Genomic DNA, 19,743 nt, shown 5'->3' on the forward strand with positions numbered 1-19,743 from the left:
ATGCTTGATTTCATCTCATAATGTCTGCAAAGCTTAAATAAAGTGGAAGAGGTCAGTAAGAACTGGTCTTTTTCTGGTTAATAATTATAATGTTTGGTCTCTACTCAAGTTTCTTTTTTTAACCTCATTTCTTGCGGTGAATACATATGGTAAAAGTAAAAATTATAATCCATTAAGGGCCTTTTTAAATTACTTGAGGATTAAATCAGGATCTACCATTCTTGTGCTGATGTTGGGAGAGAGAGAAGGCTGGAAGAGGGCCAAACTGGTGAAGGTGAATGGGCTTTGTGAAGGTCAGGTCGTACGTCCCGCCGCCCTCTAACAATGCTCACCGGAGATGCGGTGGCTAATGGGGGCGGGGCCGGCGGCGGGGAGTGGAAGGAGAGGAGGTGGGGCGAGAGAGAGAGAGAGAGAGAGAGAGTTTTTCTTTAATTGGAAATAAAAAGGGAAAAATGTTGGGAAACTTTGGCAAAAATAAATAGGATGAAATATTTAAAATTAAGTTTATGAAAAACAAAATGAATTTATTATGTGACAGACATTTATACCTCACCTTTATATTATTAACAAAAAGGAATTTTTTTTTTAGAATAATTAAAATTGAAAATTAGTTACTTTTAATCATTTTAAAATCATATTCAAATAAATATTTGTTTCTTATTTATATTTTCCTCGATTCTATTAAAATCAACTTAAATTCATGATAATGTTAAAATTTAGTCAATTTATTTATTGCACTAGATTTGGATTACCACTCATGGAACTTAAAATATTTGAATGATCTAAGTATGTATGTATTTACACACATTATATATTTTAAAAGTGAAATTTCTAATATTTTTATAATTTAAAATATTATAGTTTTTAGTTCATAATTTTTTTAAAAGGTTAAAATATGAATTCAATTTTTTTAAATATATTAAGTTAAACTTTACAGTATAATAAATTTTATCAAGTAAAATAATAAAAATATATAAAATTTAAATAATTATAAATAACATTTTATTGATGCTTTAAAAAAAAGTTAAATAATTAATATTCTCATCAAATTCTGATCAAATATCACACAAAATTGGATTATGGGCTTCACTATTGATGGTTAGCCGTCCGGCCCAAGATAAACCTAACCAGTGTTTTAGGTCCAATTTTTAGGGCTGGGCCCATATGTCTTACGATGAGAGTGAGCCGTTCGATCAGGTTAACTGAGGATCGTTTCCTCACGCTGCGGAATTTCTATTTTCCTCTTTCTCTGAATGAAGTTTCGAGCCAATTTCTTGTTGGAACACAGGCTTGGAGCAGCAAATGCATGGAATGGTGAAATATAAGTCAGCTAATCTGTAGCAGGAATGAAGGCGAGGATCGTTTTAAGGAAGATTTATGATTACGTTCGGTATGATTTGAAGGAAATTGCATTTCCTTCGTCGTTGCCGGATCCTCCGCATTCAAAGAAGCGTCGAAAGCTTACATGGCTTGAACGATTCTTGGTAAACTATTATTCGTTGACGTTATCGTTTTCTCTTGTTGGCTTTGCAGTTGTTCTACTCTCTCTTGCAAGTATTTAGGTACGGATTGATAAGTCCTAATCTGTGATTGAGAGGAAAAGATACTTGCTAGTGCTCGGGATTGACTGAAGTACTGTTCACTCGATTTCTAATCGAATCTATGATTATTATTTAACTGGTCATTGAAATTCGATTTTACTAAGCTCTTATTCTAAGTATGCTCATATGCTGATTTCAGGTGTTGAAGGAGGCTTCCAGGTTATATGCTGCAAGCTGGGTGCGGGACATTGGTCCTGAACTGCGACCAAATGACTATAAGGTGGAAGAAAGCGAAAACAAAAAGAATTCAGCAGAAAGTGCACCTAAGGAGAAAGAACCTTCAACACTGGAAGATCTGGGTAACCAACCTTTGTGTTATAGTTTGATTCAAATGCTTTATACTAAAATGAAATATTTTCTTATCCTTGTGATCACGTATTCATGATCGGGCGAAGTTCTTGTCTACTAACTTCTAGATTGGGGTGCCAATTGATTTTTACTTGGAACATGATTTTCAGTGCACTAGTGGTTGATGTATATTGTCTACTGACTTCTAGTTCCTGGTCAACCAAGCCTGTTGATGCATGAGATAATTGCTTCAAATTCAATAGCTGAATAATGAAATATTCCTTAATATTTAATGCTTGTGAAAGAAATAGTGATAGGTAATGGTTCATGGTTTTGTAATCTTGTCAAGCGTGCCTTGCTATCAATGGAAAGAGCTGAAGATGTGAATAGAATGGTCATAAGTATACTCGATATTTTAGCCCTTGTTTTCTGGTTATTCTTTGCTTCCCCTGTTTAAATTTGATATGGGACTGTGTTCGGAGAGAGGATTTCTTACAACTAGATTATGATACTTATAAATTTATCTCTGTATTTAATTAGATTTAACTCTCATCTCATGGTTGTTGATGTTGATGAGATATCTAACAACCAATCCTCAGGATAGAAATAGCAGCCAAATAATATCAAACAATGATGCTGTGTGGTAATGGTATTCATTTGATTAGATTCTGCCCTTCATATTAAGCTTGTGGGATTATAAGTTGTGCTTGTGTCTCAAATTATATCTCCCTGACTCTTATGCAGTACTTCTGAATTCTGAAACTCACTTTCACTCTCTTATTTAATTTTACTGTAGGTATAAGGCATTATCGCCTTTGGTAATTTAGAAATCCTACCATAATCCACTATCAAAAGGGGCACAAAGATATAGAATGCTCTGTTATGGTTTCTACATTTATTTTATCAACTAGGAGTTCTAGATTGCAGTTCACATTCCTACTTGTCGGTGTCAATCATTTATTATATCAAAAAGCTATTTAAAGCACAAAAGAGAGGTCAGACAAACAAGGGAACAAAAGAGCTAGAGTTGAATAAATGGAAAAAAGAACAACGAATAATATTTCAAGCAATATTGCTCATCGCAGACATTACCACCTTGGACTGGCCATGGGACATACATTACTTTTCTCTACACTGTTTATCAGAAATTAAACTGCTGGTGTATCTCAGAAAAGAAGAGACTTGAAGTTCACAGTGAGGTGTAGGAGTATGCAACACTCCTCCCACAGAATGCCTCTGTCCTCAAAGATCCTCTTATTCTTCTCGTGCAAAATACTTCACATATTATGAAAGAAACGAGCATGCCAAACAAATATTCCCTTTCCCACAAAAAGAGGACTCAGAATAACCTACAACAATCTCTATAATCTTGATTAGGAGTAAGGCTAAACTTAAAGTTTACTAGAATTTATTTTATATTCGTGTAAAAAAACAAATATTGGCAAAATGTATGATTCCAATCCTCAACAGTTCACCATTGAGGGGAAAGGGAAAAGAAATAGACCATTAGGTAGAGTGTCTGTGTCAAAGTCAGTAGTGTCAATTCTCCCCAGAGCCACTTAATTTAGTAAAACCCTATCTCTCTCACAGAATATCTACATTTCAAAGCTGACTAAAGAAATGAGAATTTGGTTGAAGGAGAGTTTCTCAGAACAATTCTCAGCACAATTTATGTATAATAGCCATTTTAGAAAATGTTGGGTTCAGTGTGAGAATATGGTTTAGTTGTGTATAACTTGAGCGTAAAATGGGAAAAATTAGTTTCAGTAGCAGTGGACCAGTAATGGAGGTTGACAGTTAAAACTGCACACCAATGGCAATGGTTATACCGGAGATCATGTAGGGTGGTTTAGACCCTAACAGTGTGTGTCTTATACTATATTGTGTATGTTCCCTAATGTACTAAAGAACTCTGTACTTAAAAATTGAGGTCTCATCATGACAAACACCCCTATAAACCATCGTTTTCTTTATTTAAGTTAATCATGAATTTCAAGTTTTCTTATTCTGTTGTCTTTTCTTTAGCAGTACATTGATTTAGGTGCATCTTCTGTTGCAATTAGATTTTCTTTACGTTTTCTTTTCCTTTCAACCTGTTTTTACGATTTTTCCTATTTATTGGATTGGATTGTTTCTGATTAGATTGCCATTTTTCTTTTGTTGGAAAAATAAAAAATCCAGCCGTGGCTGCAAGAGGAGGAATGGAAACATTAAAGCCAGCTTTGCAGCGGGTGTATATGACTAAAGCTTCTGGATATAGAGACGCTCTGAAAAATTTTATAGATGGCTATCAAGAAGGTATTCAGCAAGTCATGGAGAAAAAGGAAATTTCTGATTCCCAGAAGGGAAGCGAAAAAATGAAATAAAAATTTCTGATCGTATTTATGTTTTATGTAAAAGCTACAGAATTGTGACTACACTAGTTTAGAGGATTGGGCAGTTCAGTTTCTAGTTGTAAAAATTGGTTAAGATTTTTTGTGTCGTTTCCGCGGTGCAATTTGGAATTCATACTGTTTTAAGCACCACCTATTTATTCACACGAACACACACGGTCATAAGAAAGGGTAGCAAATTCAACCTTTATGTTCCCTACAGAACTAGTTGCATGATTTTTTTTTTTTTTTTTTTTTATTATTATTATTTCCCCTACTATTGTCAGTTATTTTGGAATTCTTAGTGACTTAAATTGCTTACAAGAAGGCATGGAGATATTAGTGTGAAGGAAGCTGTTTTTGGCTGCTAAATGAATAATTCAGCAGTTCTTTTCTTGCTTCTACCTATGTGGTCTTCCTTTGGGACTCTCAAGGCCTTTTATCCTTCGTCCTTTTGGAAGTTGGATTGTTGGTCCAAACTTTCTCCTGGCACATTTGAGAAAATGTGTGAAATTCGCAAAAGACCACAGGGACATAACTTCTGCTCCCATAAGGTTTGGTTTACCATTTATCTCAAAGTTGGATAATATTTCCTAACACTTCAGGCATGAATTGTACATTGCAGCTGGCCCCTGCGTTCACGTTAATAACACTCTGGCTTTTCAATTATGTCTTGAGGTATCTGCATGGTGGATTGAGTTTCCAGTGCAACCATAACTCTTTATTTTGACAAGAAAGAGTTGAACGCTGATTTTGCAAATTGAGAAAGAAACGTAGTGGCAGAGTTAGGTCATAAGATGCTGTGGAGATGCTCAAGTACATTTTATTATGGTGGGAGGGAAGGTTGAAAATGACTGGCATGAAGGGCCCATTTATAATTGGGTTCTTGTTATTAACAAATGAGCTCCCAATGTCGAGCTACAATTTGACTTTCCCAACGAAGCCTGAATTGTTGAAAACTAATGAGGTACTTCCAATTGCTTCATATTTTTTATGCTTTTTTTAGGACTACATTTTAAAAAGAAATCAATTGTGAGGTTGCTCAGTATCGTGTCTGCTCTCTAGTTTCATACTTGCCGTTGCTTCTTATCTTTTCAGTTTTCAAGCACATGGTTCTTGCAAGCCCTATTGTGATCCTTGGTTAAAAGTTTTTTTCCTAAACGAGGGTGACAATATGATAATATTTTCCCTCGAGTTATTTCTTGTCAGAGAATTGATTAAGGTCGCATGAGCTGAAATCCCATATTCACATCAACTTATGCAACCCTTGAAATGTAAATTTTTCGATTACCTTTGGGTGAGTACAAATATTGACTATGCTGATTTTTGGTATTGTTTGTCACTGTCTTCAAGGGTATTCTTGAGTTGCAAATGATCTGATCGATGAAAAGATGAAGTGGAATGGACCGTAGACGAATTATCACTAGCTGTTACTATATGTGTACTGTACTTGGTCAGCGTAATCGAGTTATGCTTGCCCAACATATCCCTAAAGTAGAGTCTTTTCATTCTTTGATAAGCCATTTCTTCAATGCAAATGATAGCTTGCACACATCTGGGGACCCCCACTATCAAAGCCACTGATGGAGATTAGAAAATCATCAACCAGAGAGTTCAATGGCTACCTCTTTTGTCCGAACATTTATGGGCCTCGCTAGCAAGATCTCCTTATCTTTTCATCATTCGCACAGGTAATAATATGCTGATATTATGTCTAATTCAACCACTAGTTAATGTTATGTTTTTTTATAATTCTACAAGTTGTACTGAACATTTGCACCTCATTTTAGATGCTGTAGACACAACGCAATTCCATGCTAATCATCAATGCATGATCTCATTACTTGCTTTTCCCAAAACGTATATAAGTTAACAAAAAAAAAAAAAAAAAAAAAAAAAAANAAAAAAGGCTATTATACATTTTGTCTTGCCAATTCATAGACACCTCATCGTTTACTGTTTTCATTTGTTCTATAGCCTACACTACAAATACAGAGTCGAAATATAACAAAATATGTCAGTATACTATACTGTAGATAGTTTTTCTGATTGGTGCTGTGTTGATTGCAAATGAGCTAGTTGGTTTCTTTGGAGTTATGTGTCTAACGTGCTAAAAAGAACACACTGTCTGTTTGAGAGTATGATGATAGGACTGAAATGGACTCCACAGTTTTTGGCAGACCAATCACAATAGAGTGAGTTGGAAGAGGACTACAGTTTTTCTGTTTCTACCTTATGTCACTGCTACTGAAATCTGGTAGGTTTCTTCCTTGCTGCAAACTTTCTCGAAATATGGCCATGGAGTAAATGTTCAGAGGATTTGTACGTCACTTGAGTTTGATCTAGCATTTGAGATTGTAGGCTTTTCTAATGAAATACTTTTAAACCATAGTTTAAATTATTATCAAGCAGTCCTAAAATTATTTAAAATACTTATAGAACCAAACATAAAGTGAACATAATTTCTTGATATGTTGTAATCGGAACTTGGCAAAGCATCACGAGTTGAATTCTCTGTTATTTTCTTAGTCATAATAAAAGCATGCTCATCACAAAGTTAAAGTCGTAGGGCGAGGAAACATGAATATGTTCTTTAAGATGTCTTTTCATCCAAAACTTTTATCAATTTTATCTCCGTATTGAATGCAGGGGCAGACATGGGCATGAAATGAACATCCTCTCGATAAGCAGAGCAGATTAGATCACAGATGGATTCACAGAAAAAGGTTGAAATGACACGACAATTGAGAGGTAAATGCTTATATAATTGAGGTGTGAAAGAAAGGTTAGATTTTGCTAAGACTTATAAAAGATAGTAGTAGGGGTAGAGGTAGGCTAGTACGATGGGACTGCCACCGATTCATCCAATCCCACCCACTCAAATAAAGCATTAGCCTCTCCCATACCCTCTCCCCGTATTCCATTAGTCATATTTTGAGCCTCTCTCAAAAATCTTGAGCCAGAATCTCAACAGTAGTAAAGTAAATTCCTCATTCCTGACCTTCAACGGCCCTAGTTTCCGATTTGCATGTTTGACGTCAGCCCTTGCTAGCTTTCTTCTTGGACCCCACTTTCTTCTTTTTCTCTCCAGACCCAACACATCCTTATCTGTGATCTCTGTTCACCTTCCCTCACCTCTGACCTCGGGAACTCGGCCAGAAAATCTGGGATTTCCCTTTTTTTTTCCCTCTATTCTATCTCCCCTTCTTTTTTATTTGATGGGGCGACCCTTCCCAAGCGAACTGGTGGGGGGTTTTAATTGTGAAAGATAAAAAGTGGGTTTTGCAGTACAGGGACGTCACATCCACACATCTCTATCCTTGATATTTCGTCTGCTTGACATCTTGTGGGAAAGTGAAATCCTGTTACAACCACATTTTAGGCTCTCTTAAAATGATCTGTTACAGACTATAGATAAACAAAAAGAAAATTCTTCAGACAGGATTTGCAGAATTTTAGCCGAACTAACCAAGTAGTTGTTAAGACGAAAAAGAAAAGAAAACTTAAAAATTAGAAACTTAGAAATAGCAGTACAAAAAGAGCCGTAAAAACTGAATAGGTTTTAGTCCATACAGTGTAGGTTTCTAAGAAAGGAAGGTTTTGAATTTTTAGTGGAAGTGATGTCTGAAGGTGAAGGCAGAGAGTGACCTTAAGTTTCAGAGGTTTGGTTTATTTGTGCAGAGTTTATGGTCCGATATCATTTCCCCCTTGCTGTCAATGTACGATGTCCCCCTCACCATCTGGAAACCTACCATTTTCTCTTTCTTTCCCTTTTCTTTTCTCCTGTCTTCCCAATCTCCTCATAAAAATACATACGTTTCTAGCATTTTCATATCGATTGGCTTGTGCTTTCTTTAGTATAGACACAAAAAAATACAACATTGGATGACTTTGTATCGATCCCAAATTGCTACAAATCATATTCTCTGGTAATCAAACTTTTATGTTCTCTAAATATAGAGTAAATATTGACCCATTGTCTTTTTTGACTATTTTTGTTCTTTTATTGTTTTCGTGTGGATTTTGCAGATTGTGTTCTAAGTTTTATTTGTATAGTGTTAAGTTCGAAAAATGGGAATAGCATACAGAATAAAGTGTAGCGATGCTTTCTATCATGCTACTCATATAATGGTTTAGTTAGGTCATCCCCTTGCATTATTTAATATAAATGAGTGAGCATATATGACATTGAATCATCATTAAACTGAGCAATATTTGGAGCTAAAATGCTAGATTCATGCACAGATTTTGTCCCCAAAAGAGGTGACCGATCAATTTAATTAAACCACTACTTTTCTTACTTGTTTTTTTTTTAAGCGTATTTTTTTCTTCCTTTTTTTTGCCATTTTGACTCTAACCTGTCCGATTATAGGGAACAACCCAAAAGGGAATCGGAGATGCAAAACGATTTTTTTTTTTATATTAAAGTTATAAAAAAAATAATAAAAGGGGAAAATAATTATAATATGAAGTTGAGTTGGCATACCATGTGATGAGGAACGGCAGAAGAATAATGTGAGTAGAAAATGTGGCGGGTCGGATCCCGGCCCGACATACTTGACACGCCTCCGACCGTCGACGGTGGTTCAGGTTCCGACATGTCGGTTTGGCACTCTAAGTCCACCCCGAACAGCCGCAGAATCTTTGAATTCCCAACCGACACTGTTTGACTCTGAACAGAGGACTCTGAAAACAATGCGCATACATCAACTTTTTTTTAATTTAAAAAAATAAAAACCTTTTATCAAATTAAGAAATAAAAAAAAATCAAATTAATTTCTGGGTATTTTGTATTTTATATTTTAAAGTACGAATTTATGAGTAGTTAAAGGCATGATTTATGGGTGCTGGAAAGAGAATAAATAAATAAATAAAACATTATAGCATTCTTCATGCTTTCTATTGACTATATTAAACTATTGATTCTTAGCTAAAAAATTACTCCGTTTGTTAGTCCCATTTTTGGTCAAAAAAAGATGGCCTTTATGATCCCAATACAATTGGATAAAGGTAATATTCATTTTTAAGTTCAATTTCAAAAAGGAATAACAAAGTTTGGGGAGAAAATTTCAATAATAGATAATGTTGGGCTTATTTAAAATTCTTTTAGAAACATGAACAAAATTGGGAAAAAAAAAAAAAAAAAAAACCTTGAAGAGTAGAACCCGAAGATTGGTATGGCGGTGAAGGAAGATGATGATGAGAAGGATATGGGTTTGCAGAGTAGAACATTCTAGTCCAACACCCACCGCCACTGCCACTTGGCGCCACAGCAGTCTCCGCCGGAGAGGGCGCCGAGCGCCGCTTCCAGCCAATGAACAACCTGTCGCCATCAGAGCGGTGGCGTTCAAAAACGACGCAATCACCAGCGTCAAGGCGCTTCTCTTTGACAAAGCGGCTCCAGCCCTTAGTCAACACATAGCTCTGGCTACTATTCCAATAAGAGTAACGAAAGCGCCACAGCTTTCCAGACTCATCTTCGAAGGTGAGGAGCAAGGCCTTGTCAGCAGAGTGGGCAGTGGCGGCGGCGGCGGCGGAGGAGGAGGGTGAGAGGGGAAAGTATCTCTCCGCATACTGCTTGGGGATAACGAGGCGGTTGAGTTTCCCAACGTCGCTGGGGGTTAAGGGCTTCTCGAACATGGGCTGCTTGAGGTTGTCAGAGAGGGAGGATTTGGGGTTATTACTAAGCATGATGGGGAGGTGGGGAGATGAGAAGAGGGGTTGATGGAAGTCTTGAGAGAAGTGGTTTATAGACATTTTCGTTTACAGATAGGGAGATGAAGCGAGTGTGGATTTTATTTGTGGGGGTCCTTTTTGGAGTCTTATTACTTGAGTGGCTCTCATAACACATGTTTTTTTTTTTTCTTTTTTCTTTTCTCTCTTAAAAAAAAGGTCTCAAAAGACATGACACTAAGAGATACACAGAAATAGGGTTATGAAAAATATGAGAGAGAGAGAGAGACACTCGCGTGATCGAATGCATCAATCATTAATTTCAGTGAACAATATCAAAATAATAACAATGAGATATCTCACATTTTTAAACTTATAATATAACTACTCATAAATCCCTCCATATCATACTTATTTATTATTTTAAAAATTCGTGGTTTTATACTCACTTTGTTGAGATCTCACCTCAGTTGAAAAAGAGAACGAAACATTCTTTGTAAGGGTGTAAAAACTTCTCTTTAGCACGTTTTAAAATTTTGAGGAAAAATTCAAAGAGAACAATATTTGCTAACGGTAGATTTGGACTATTACAGATGATAATAGAGTCAAACGCAGGGCATCAAAATAGGAGTAGATTGTGAGATCCCACGTTGACTAGAGAGGGGAACGAGTGTCAGAGAGAATGCGGGATCTCGAGAAGATCCCACATTGGTTTAAGAGGGGAGTGAAACATTGTTTATGGGAGAAAGTCCAAATAGGACAATGTCTACAAGTTTGATCCATGAGACATTTAGAAATAGACTGACATCAATTGAGCTAAGAAGAGTTTTTGTTGATATGAATATTTGGACAGATTAAGCTTATGTTATTCATTAATTCAACTAGAATTAACAAACGATTACAGACTTACTGTTGCATTGATCTCGAAAACATGTGACACCGAACCGAAGGTGGTAGAAAGGCGTGGGAAGTAAAATAGGAGTCACGTGCATGACAACATTATAACTCTTTTTGTTTCTGCCATTCTTCCATTCACCCATTCCTTCACACACTCAGACATTAGTTTAAAAGCTACAAATCCAAATTTCTGTATGTACAGAGAAATATATATATAAATATAAGTGGAAACAAATCCCAAGCTGTTCTTGTTTTTCCCTTTCCAATAAAACCCACCAGAGATGAGATAAGATTATATATACATATAGATATATGATAATATGTATAGTCGTGTTTCAATTCCATCCTTTCGCTAATATTGACTGTTCACACACACAACACTTCTCTCTCGATCTCTCCGTTCAGATGTATATGAATGAATTAAGAATCTAACTCGAAATTATTATCTATATCAACTTATTTCGATAAAAAATATATATTTATTTTAAAATTAAATGTATTTTTAAATATAAAAATAACTTTAGTGTATTTTGGGGAAAATAAAATATATTAAATGGATGGCATCTAATAACGATGAAATTGATATTTATTTAGAAAAAAGAATAAAAGATAATATTATGTCCGACAAAACCCACCTCTACCCTTTGCCCACTTTTCTTTTTAATTTTAAAAAATTACTTTTTATCCCAATTTTTTAAGCTTCAGTTAATTCTATGCATTTTTAAATGTTTAATTTTATTGTATTTTAAATATTCAATTAATTTAAAGTTACTTTTATCATAATTTAAATATATATATATATATATATATATATATATATATATATATATATATATATTTTGACAACTAAGCTTGAAACTTTATTTTATAATTAAAAAAAGAAAAAGACATGCAAGTTTCAAGAAATGATGTCACAGAGGCATTCTAGAGACTCCTACAAATTTCTCTCATACTTTCATTTAATGCATTCTTTACTCTTAACCTCTAATGAAATAAATATTTTAGTTATGACGTGCCTATTACATGTCTCTTTTAATAATAAGCCTATATTTTTTATATTAGGTCAAAATGGAAAAATATCTATTAATGGTAGACTTGAGTTGTTATAAATGGTATTAGAGTCAGACATCTAGAACGTTGAGCTCATAAGTGGGGTGCATTGTGAAATCTCATATCGAGAAGAACGAAATATTACTTATAAGGGTGTGAAAATCTCTGGTTCATAGATACATTGTAAAGTTTGTGACAATCGAACAAATAATTTATGGTGATTTAGGGGTGGGTTCAATGAAAGAGGATGGGGTAGATCATTGTGTTCCAAGGGTAATGTATCAAAATCCAATGGCGATTCGAATTTGTGGTGTTGGTTCCCTAAGTATGGAGTAGGAATCAAACATTTGGAATTTAAAATTTATAACAAATGGCCTTAAGTTCGTTAGAAATAAAATAAAATAAAATAAAATAAAATAAAATGGAACAACCCGCCTTAGTACATTGATGGGTTTAGTTATTAAAATATTAAGATTCTAATCTCATGGTGTGAGGCAATGAATATGTAATATAAACTTGTTTAAATTAATATCTTTAAATCTAATCTATACGAAAGGATTGAAGGCGATGTGTTCTTGGATGGAGAATAAAATATCATTTTTCATTTGATTTTCGTCAGTCCATATATTTTCAAAAAATTAACATAAAATAAATAAAAACATTAGACATAAAAGTGATAAAAGAGAATCTTATAAAATAAAGTAATGGAAGTATTGGTCCTTTGTATTGAGACCGGGAATATCATACAAATATTGAAAGCTGTATAGTCAGTTTTTGTAATTATTGATTATAAAAACCTGTAAATAATGTAACAACATGGGCTATCCGACTAATATAATACCTGAATAAAGGAATGATACACGAACGAATCGAGTCTATACTAATAGTCGTGTTGCAATTAAAATATATATTTAAAAATGGGAAGTAGTAAATAATTTAAGAAAGAGAAATCGGCAATAAATAAATAGTAGAAATGGAGACGTCAAGTTTAATTCAGGGCCTGCGGCTTGCCCGGAAATGGATTCTTCCAGCTCCCACCTGATCCGCATGCGGGTTACCGCCCACTTTTGGGCCCACTTTTTTAATGCACCCTGGGCCCACCAGATCCTTTCCAAATTTAATAATTTTCAAATAACAGGGTTGAATTTTAAAGATTTTGGGATAATGACACGTGGCGAATAAATGGATGATGTAAGGTTGTGATTAAGAGAGACCATTTCTGGTAGTTGAAGTGGGCTTTGTAATTGGGCCTTTTATGTAATAGGGGTGGGGTTACAAATGCAATAGGCCCAACAACTTTAGTTTTGGGCCAAGCCCATCCTGAATGTAATATGTTGAGCTCCTGCTTTATTGGATCTTCATGATTTGAGAATCTCGATGATGAGCTCCTGTCTCATTACCAAAGTTTAATGGAATTAAATGGTTTACATATATTTTTTTAAATTTATCAATGTTTTGCTCAACTATACTCTAATTATTATTAATATATAAATATATATATATATATACACGAACAATTTGAATATCCTTTTCTTTTTGACGTGGCATATTTGAAAATTTCTTATTATATTATAAATAAAATTGAAAATTACAACTTTATATGTTTTTTTTTTTGTCACATTCTTATATTTTAAAATTTATTTAATATACTTTAAAATCAAATTGATATTGGTAAAATAATAATAATAATAAAAGGTTTGGTGTATTTGAAAGAGAGTGTAGTCAATTTTTTTCTTTGTTCTTTTGTTCTTTTTTTTTTTTTTTTAAAAAAAAAAAAAGTGTAGTCTAAAGCTTTTGCTTCACATGCGTTAATAAAGGTGGGCAATAGGTTGCGTAAAATCTCATTTTCAATCAATAGTTTGACCCACATCAAACACCACATAATTTCCCATCATATATTTTGTGTCTTTAATATTTTTAAAATTATTTTCATGACATCGTCAAACTTTAAACATTAATCATGCTTAGAGTCGCATATTAACCAATTAAAAAGAAAATCATGAATATATTAGTACGAGGTTTGTTTAAAAAATAAAAAAATAAATCCATAAGAACTTAGGCTCATGATATAAAATATAATAATGTAGATGATCGTTGTTCGTAATCACTTAAGAACGTTGCTAAATTAGGGCAGATATTGAAATATAATAGGCGTGGTTGTTCGGATGCCTTTGCTGAAACGATTGTAGCATTAGGGATTGAGGTTGAAAAAGGAAGGAAATATAGTGAGTTAGCATGATGATTTCATTGTTCATTGTTGAAAGTAAAAAAGGTAAAAAGTAAAAAGTAAAAGTAAATTGTTGGAGAAGATGGTAAATTAATTAATTTAGGAAGATATTTATTTTGAAACCACATTTAATTGGTCGCTGAATTTGCGTGCCAAATATGTCCCTATCGCCTCCCTAAAATTCCCTCTATTCATCCCATTTTATTCATATTTATTAACCCAAATATATTCTAATAAATAATAATAATTTCCGAATCTACCTTTTTTCGTTGACCGCAGACACAAGATTACAGTGTCCGAAATTCTGTGACGACGCCGTTACCAAATCAATATTTTATTTTTGTTTTTATCCAATTCGATTACGCCACGCTGGAAATGTGGAAACAAGTCAAGTTTAATATTATTTATTTATTTATAATTCAAATTCCCACGTCAATACCTATTTTACCCTTGCAGTTTTTACGCTTATTTGCCTTCCTCTGCTTCTTCTTCCTTCTTTCTCCATCTTACAGTTACAGTCTGTTCTACTCTCTATTTAAGTTGCTTTTAAAGTTCTTGTTTCAGTGTTCATTCATAAACCCATTAAGGGTTGTTCTGGATTCTGGCTCTGCTATGATTTGAAAGGCTACAGTGAAGCTAAAAGGTTGAAATGGAAAAGAAAACAGAGATTGTTTCTTTGCTTTTTTCAATTGATTTATGAACTGTTTTGCTTTTCTTTCGAACGAACAAGCGGACGAGGAGTTTAGCCATTGTTTGTTGATGTACAGATCTACCAGTTGGAGCTGACGATGCCAAGGCAGAATGTTGCGGCGGAATTGATTCCTGGGAAAATCAGAAAACGAGGCTGTTCTTCATCGGCTTCTTCCTCATCTTCGATTCTTCAAAATTACAGGTTTAAACGAGCGATTCTGGTGGGTAAAAGGACCGGATCGAGATCCCCTGCTTCTGCATTTCCTTCCACTGAATCCCCCACTCACGAGCTCCATCAGTGCGGCAGTGCCCGGTCCAAGCAAGCTCCAGTGTCGGCGAGGAAGCTGGCAGCGACTCTGTGGGAGATGAATGAGTTGCCGTTGACGACGGTGAAGGAGGGTCACGAGAGAAAATCGAGAAAGGAAATGAAGGCTATTGAGAAAACGACACGGTCGATTCATTCTGGTTCTTTGCCGCCTCATCTCTCCGATCCGTCTCATAGCCCTGTTTCCGAGGTGGGTTTCTGCTTTTTGCCCTGTTTTCTCTATGCAAAACTCTGTTCTTATTTGATTTGGAACAAAATGATGGATATTCAATTCTATGGATGAAAGCCCCTCCTAATCAATATCATCTAACATTGCCTGTTACTTTCAATTCATTTATGTTAAGGATTTGGGTTCTTTTTACTTTTGTAGAGGGGGGATCGGTTGGGGACAGGAAGTCGTCGAACAACTCCATCCATGTCTCAGAGGCTAAAGCTTGCCGATCATGGCGTTGGGGTTCTTGATTCTGTTAGAACTGCTAGTTTTATGGAGGTACGTTGTACCGGATGCTCAAGTATCAAATGTTACGATATTACTTATGAACCCATGATCATGCCCACGTGGGACTCCCTCCCTCTGTTTGTGATACAGATTGAGACAAGATCAAGAGTCCAAACTCCGAGCATATCGAATGTTGGCGTTAGATCGGGATTGAAAGATATTAATAATACGTTAACAACTTCAAAGGAGCTTCTCAAAATCATTACCCGTGTATGGGGCCAAGAAGATCGTCCTTCAACGAGCATGTCTCTAATCTCAGCCTTACATGCCGAGCTGGAGAGGGCTCGATTGCAGATTAATCAGCTCATCCAAGAGCAAAGGTATGAGCAGAATGAGATAAGCTGTCTGATGAGGTGGTTTGCTGAAGAGAAGGAAGCTTGGAAGAGCAAGGAGCAAGAAGTCGTGGAGGCTGCTATTGAGTCCGTGGCGGGAGAGCTGGAAGTTGAAAGGAAGCTTCGGAGAAGGCTGGAGAGCCTGAACAAGAAGCTGGGGAGGGAATTGGGTGAGACGAAATCATCACTTGTGAAAGTTGTGAAAGAATTTGAGAGTGAAAGAAGGGGAAGGGGAAGGGAATCTGCTAAACTCAGTGCTGTGCTTCGTGAGGAACAAACTCATGTAGCCAAAAATGGTGGTGTCGATGCACTGAGAGATGAAGTTGAGGCGTTTTTGGGTATCAAAAGGGCTAAAGAGGAGGTAGGGGAAGTTGTGGATTTGAGTGAAAGTGATGTTCATTCTATAGAATTAAATATGGAGAACTACAAAAGTTATGATTGGATCCACTGTTGTAGAAGGCCTTCAATAGATGATGAACTCAAGGCAACAACAAAGTCTAATTCTAAGAAGGGTTCAAGAAAAAGCATGTCTGATGGATTGGAATGGGGAAGAAGCTCTGTAATGGAGAAAGTAGGTTGTTCAAAGAACCTCAGAGACCAGATCTTATATGGGTCGAGGCTGGGTTCGCTTAAAGTCACTGCCAGCCCAACTAGGGCGTGGGAACAAGCACGGCCCTCAAGAGACCTCGCCGATACACTCGCTGAGAGAGCTTCCTTGGTGCAGGGTAATGGCTTGAAGTGTAGAGGGAACGGTGTAAGTTCGAGGAAGTACAAGTGAGCCCAGCAACCAAAACCATTGGAGCGGTCAAGCCTGCTAAAATGTTGTAGCGGCCCGGTGCTGAAAAGCTCAAAAAGTGCTTTGATTTTTTTTTTTTTTTTTTTTTAATTTCTTATTCTTCTTTTTTGGGTTCTTCCGGTTCAAAAAATTCTCAAAAAATATTTACTTCTCGAACTGGATCGTTACGTGTGATGGGATAGTAAATGGTGATGTCCTACGAGGCTCGTGCTCCTCCTCAACGAAGAAACGAAGTTATCATCACTCTTCAACTACCATATTGGTGAGTTTCTTGGAATGTAGTAACTATATGGCTCTTCAACTAAGAAACGTGTCGAGTTATCACTCTCCAACTACTATATTGGTGGTGAGGTTCTTGGAATGTAGTAACTATATGGCTCCTCAACTAAGAAACGTGCCAGTTATCATTAACACTCTCCAACTACTATATTGGTGAGGTTCTTGGAATGTAGTAACTATATGGCTCCTCAACTAAGTAACATTATGTATAATTTAAAAAAAAAATTGAATTTTTAAAACATTTACTTTAAGGAGAATTCTTCAACTAACTAGTTTCTGTATTGAGTTCAAATTTTTTTTTTATTATTATTATTTTTTATTGTTTTCTATATCTAGTTTGTGTATGAAAAGTATTAAATGGGTTTGAATGGAGTAAGGTAAATAATAATAAAATGCTATAAAAAGCAAATAACAATTTTATAATAATAAATTGTTTGGACGCATTTAATTTGAACTTAATTGAAACGACGCTAATTTAGGTGGGTATTATTCAAAATACAATTGACTATATTATCACAATAGACATTTAAATTCCAAAGTAAAATAAAATAACTATACTTTCAATCCATAAGCTTAAGAGTCTTAAGCATGGAAGGATTGACAACGCTATAACCTCCATCGACCACAAGATTAAGCCCACTCACATAGTTTGCCTCGTCACTAGCTAAGTAGAGCGCAGCCCTGGCTATGTCATCGGCTTTGAGCACGCAACCCTTGAGATTGGCCCAGCCGGTCACCATGTTCTCCAGAGCCTCTGCCTGCTTCGGGTCTGTGGGCCCAGCAATCCCAGTGGCCACGACGAAAGGGGCGACGCAATTGACTCTGATCCCGTGCTGCCCAAGCTCGGCCGCTAGGTTCCTAACCAACCCCAACACAGCACATTTGGAGGCTGCGTATGGGTGCGTTGAGAGGCCTGCAATGTTGGTGGTTGCACTGGTTGTGAACAAAATGCACCCTTTTTTCTCGGGTACCATCACTCTGGCTGCATGCTTCGCCCCCCAAAATGCCCCCATCACGTTCACCCCCAACACCTTCAATTACCACGAATGAGGCTGTTAGTGTGTGGATTATTTTTGGATTAAGGGATAATTAAATACTACCTTGTCCAAGTCAGATTTTGTAACGTCCAATATGCCGCTAAACGGTCGGTCGATGACACCGGCGTTGCTGTACATGATGTCCAGCTTGCCGTGCCGGCAGACGGCGGCATCCACTAGATTGCTGACGTCTTCTTCCTTGGACACGTCGCAACGGATATAGCTTACGTCTTCGCCGAGTTGGTCAGCGATTTTTTGGCCGGCTTCATCTTGAATATCGGCGATGATGACTTTAGCTCCATTTTCGTGGAAAATTCGCACTACGCTAGCTCCGATCCCGCTTGCGCCGCCGGTGATAATCGCCACCTTGCCTTCCAGTCTGAAAACCCCGAAATTACACAGGTTAATCAATATATATATATAATTAATTAATTAATGAAAAGAATGGAAAATTGATACCTTCTGAGAGCGGTAGCAGAGGCATTAAAGCTCATCTTGTTCAACAAGAAACTCAGAAATTAAGGAAGCGGTTGATGGGAGAGAAAAGGAGAGAGCTTTGGATTTATTCAAAGGTGTGATTTTGTGAGGGTGGCCATTGAGCTATTTATAGGAGAGACTTGTGAAATAAAAACTAATTTATTTTTGGGTTATTATTATTATTATTATTATTATTTTATTTAGTCGAGGATACATATGTGTCTCATATTCCTCTATTTAAGGCATTTACCTACTTTTATTTCATCATTATTTTTTTTTTGTTTATTCGATTTCAATTAACTTTCATGAAAGTATTAAAAAATCTCATTAATGACGTCACTCACTTTTGCGTTAAACGTGTTAATAAGAAAAACAATTGAAATTAATTAATTAATTAATTAAAATACAAGTAACTAAATTGAGATTTTACAGAGTTAGGTAGAAAGTTAGCATATAAGTCTGAAGCTAATTGGTAGTCCCTTAAATAATGGGGAAATTGCTTGAAATTTGAACGTCATAATTATATAACTACTTTATTCAGAAATTTCAAAAATTAAGAATAAAACTGAGAGAAATAAAAAGTCAAAATACTTTTTAAAAAGTCAATGAGTCCTTGTCTTCACACTAGTTGACAAACTTTAAAGCTTTGGGACTCTATTGGATTGCAGGCTAAGTTTAACATAACTCATACCCAACCTATATTCATTTACACCCAACCTATATTCATTCATTTACACATGTGCTTGTGTACATTTCAATTATCGTAGACTTTAACTAACTTTTCTCATCTCTACTTTAATTAAGGTCTCTCATATACACATGTGCATGTGTACATTTCAGTCATCGTACGACTTTAACTAACTTTTTTCGTCTCTATTTTAAGTAAGGTCTCTCATATACACATGTGCATGTGTACATTTCAATCATCGTACGACTTTAACTAACTTTTCTCGTCTCTACTTTAGGTAAAGGTCTCTCATATACAATCGTGCATCTTATTTCTTCATCTAGATTCCCAACAACAGGGTCGACGTATCATAATATCATCACAAGTCCTAAGATGTTCTAGACACTTGCTACTTGCTCAAGCACGCTAATTGAGAACTGACCCCAAAAGTCTACTATATCGCTAGGACATCCTTAACATCCATTTCTTTAGGGTTTTATGGAGACATAAACCCTCTTGTATCTTTATCGAGT

The 19,743-nt window shown here is 35.7% G+C and overlaps 4 protein-coding genes across 5 annotated transcripts; 2 read left to right on the plus strand and 2 right to left on the minus strand.

The window, feature by feature from the left end:
* Window positions 1-1,191: 1,191 nt before the first annotated feature.
* LOC111481775 lies at window positions 1,192-4,411 on the plus strand. Its single transcript, XM_023127366.1, has 3 exons — window positions 1,192-1,484; window positions 1,741-1,900; window positions 4,071-4,411. The coding sequence occupies exons 1-3, from the start codon at window positions 1,347-1,349 to the stop codon at window positions 4,253-4,255; spliced, it is 483 nt and encodes a 160-aa protein (XP_022983134.1). The 5' UTR covers window positions 1,192-1,346; the 3' UTR covers window positions 4,256-4,411.
* Window positions 4,412-7,465: 3,054 nt separating this feature from the next.
* LOC111481716 (B3 domain-containing protein At2g36080-like) lies at window positions 7,466-10,042 on the minus strand. Its single transcript, XM_023127289.1, has 3 exons — window positions 9,412-10,042; window positions 8,748-8,947; window positions 7,466-7,623 (listed from the first exon to the last, which is right to left on the minus strand). The coding sequence occupies exons 1-3, from the start codon at window positions 10,016-10,018 to the stop codon at window positions 7,576-7,578; spliced, it is 855 nt and encodes a 284-aa protein (XP_022983057.1). The 5' UTR covers window positions 10,019-10,042; the 3' UTR covers window positions 7,466-7,575.
* A 4,611-nt stretch (window positions 10,043-14,653) lies between these two features.
* On the plus strand, window positions 14,654-17,215 carry LOC111481614 (uncharacterized protein At5g41620-like). Of its 2 annotated transcripts, none has more exons than XM_023127141.1 (4): window positions 14,654-14,751; window positions 14,876-15,313; window positions 15,494-15,613; window positions 15,713-17,215. In XM_023127141.1, the coding sequence occupies exons 2-4, from the start codon at window positions 14,897-14,899 to the stop codon at window positions 16,730-16,732; spliced, it is 1,557 nt and encodes a 518-aa protein (XP_022982909.1). In that variant the 5' UTR covers window positions 14,654-14,751; window positions 14,876-14,896; the 3' UTR covers window positions 16,733-17,215. The 2 variants fall into 2 exon arrangements, with proteins under 2 accessions (XP_022982909.1, XP_022982908.1); XM_023127140.1 differs by having other exon boundaries at window positions 14,654-14,731; window positions 14,874-15,313.
* A 262-nt stretch (window positions 17,216-17,477) lies between these two features.
* Window positions 17,478-18,637, minus strand: LOC111481723 (tropinone reductase-like 1). Its single transcript, XM_023127299.1, has 3 exons — window positions 18,526-18,637; window positions 18,130-18,445; window positions 17,478-18,060 (listed from the first exon to the last, which is right to left on the minus strand). The coding sequence occupies exons 1-3, from the start codon at window positions 18,558-18,560 to the stop codon at window positions 17,590-17,592; spliced, it is 822 nt and encodes a 273-aa protein (XP_022983067.1). The 5' UTR covers window positions 18,561-18,637; the 3' UTR covers window positions 17,478-17,589.
* Between the last annotated feature and the right edge of the window lie 1,106 nt (window positions 18,638-19,743).

The sequence above is a fragment of the Cucurbita maxima genome, unplaced genomic scaffold, assembly GCF_002738345.1.
Source record: "Cucurbita maxima cultivar Rimu unplaced genomic scaffold, Cmax_1.0 Cma_Scf00007, whole genome shotgun sequence".
Classification (NCBI taxonomy): domain Eukaryota; kingdom Viridiplantae; phylum Streptophyta; class Magnoliopsida; order Cucurbitales; family Cucurbitaceae; genus Cucurbita; species Cucurbita maxima.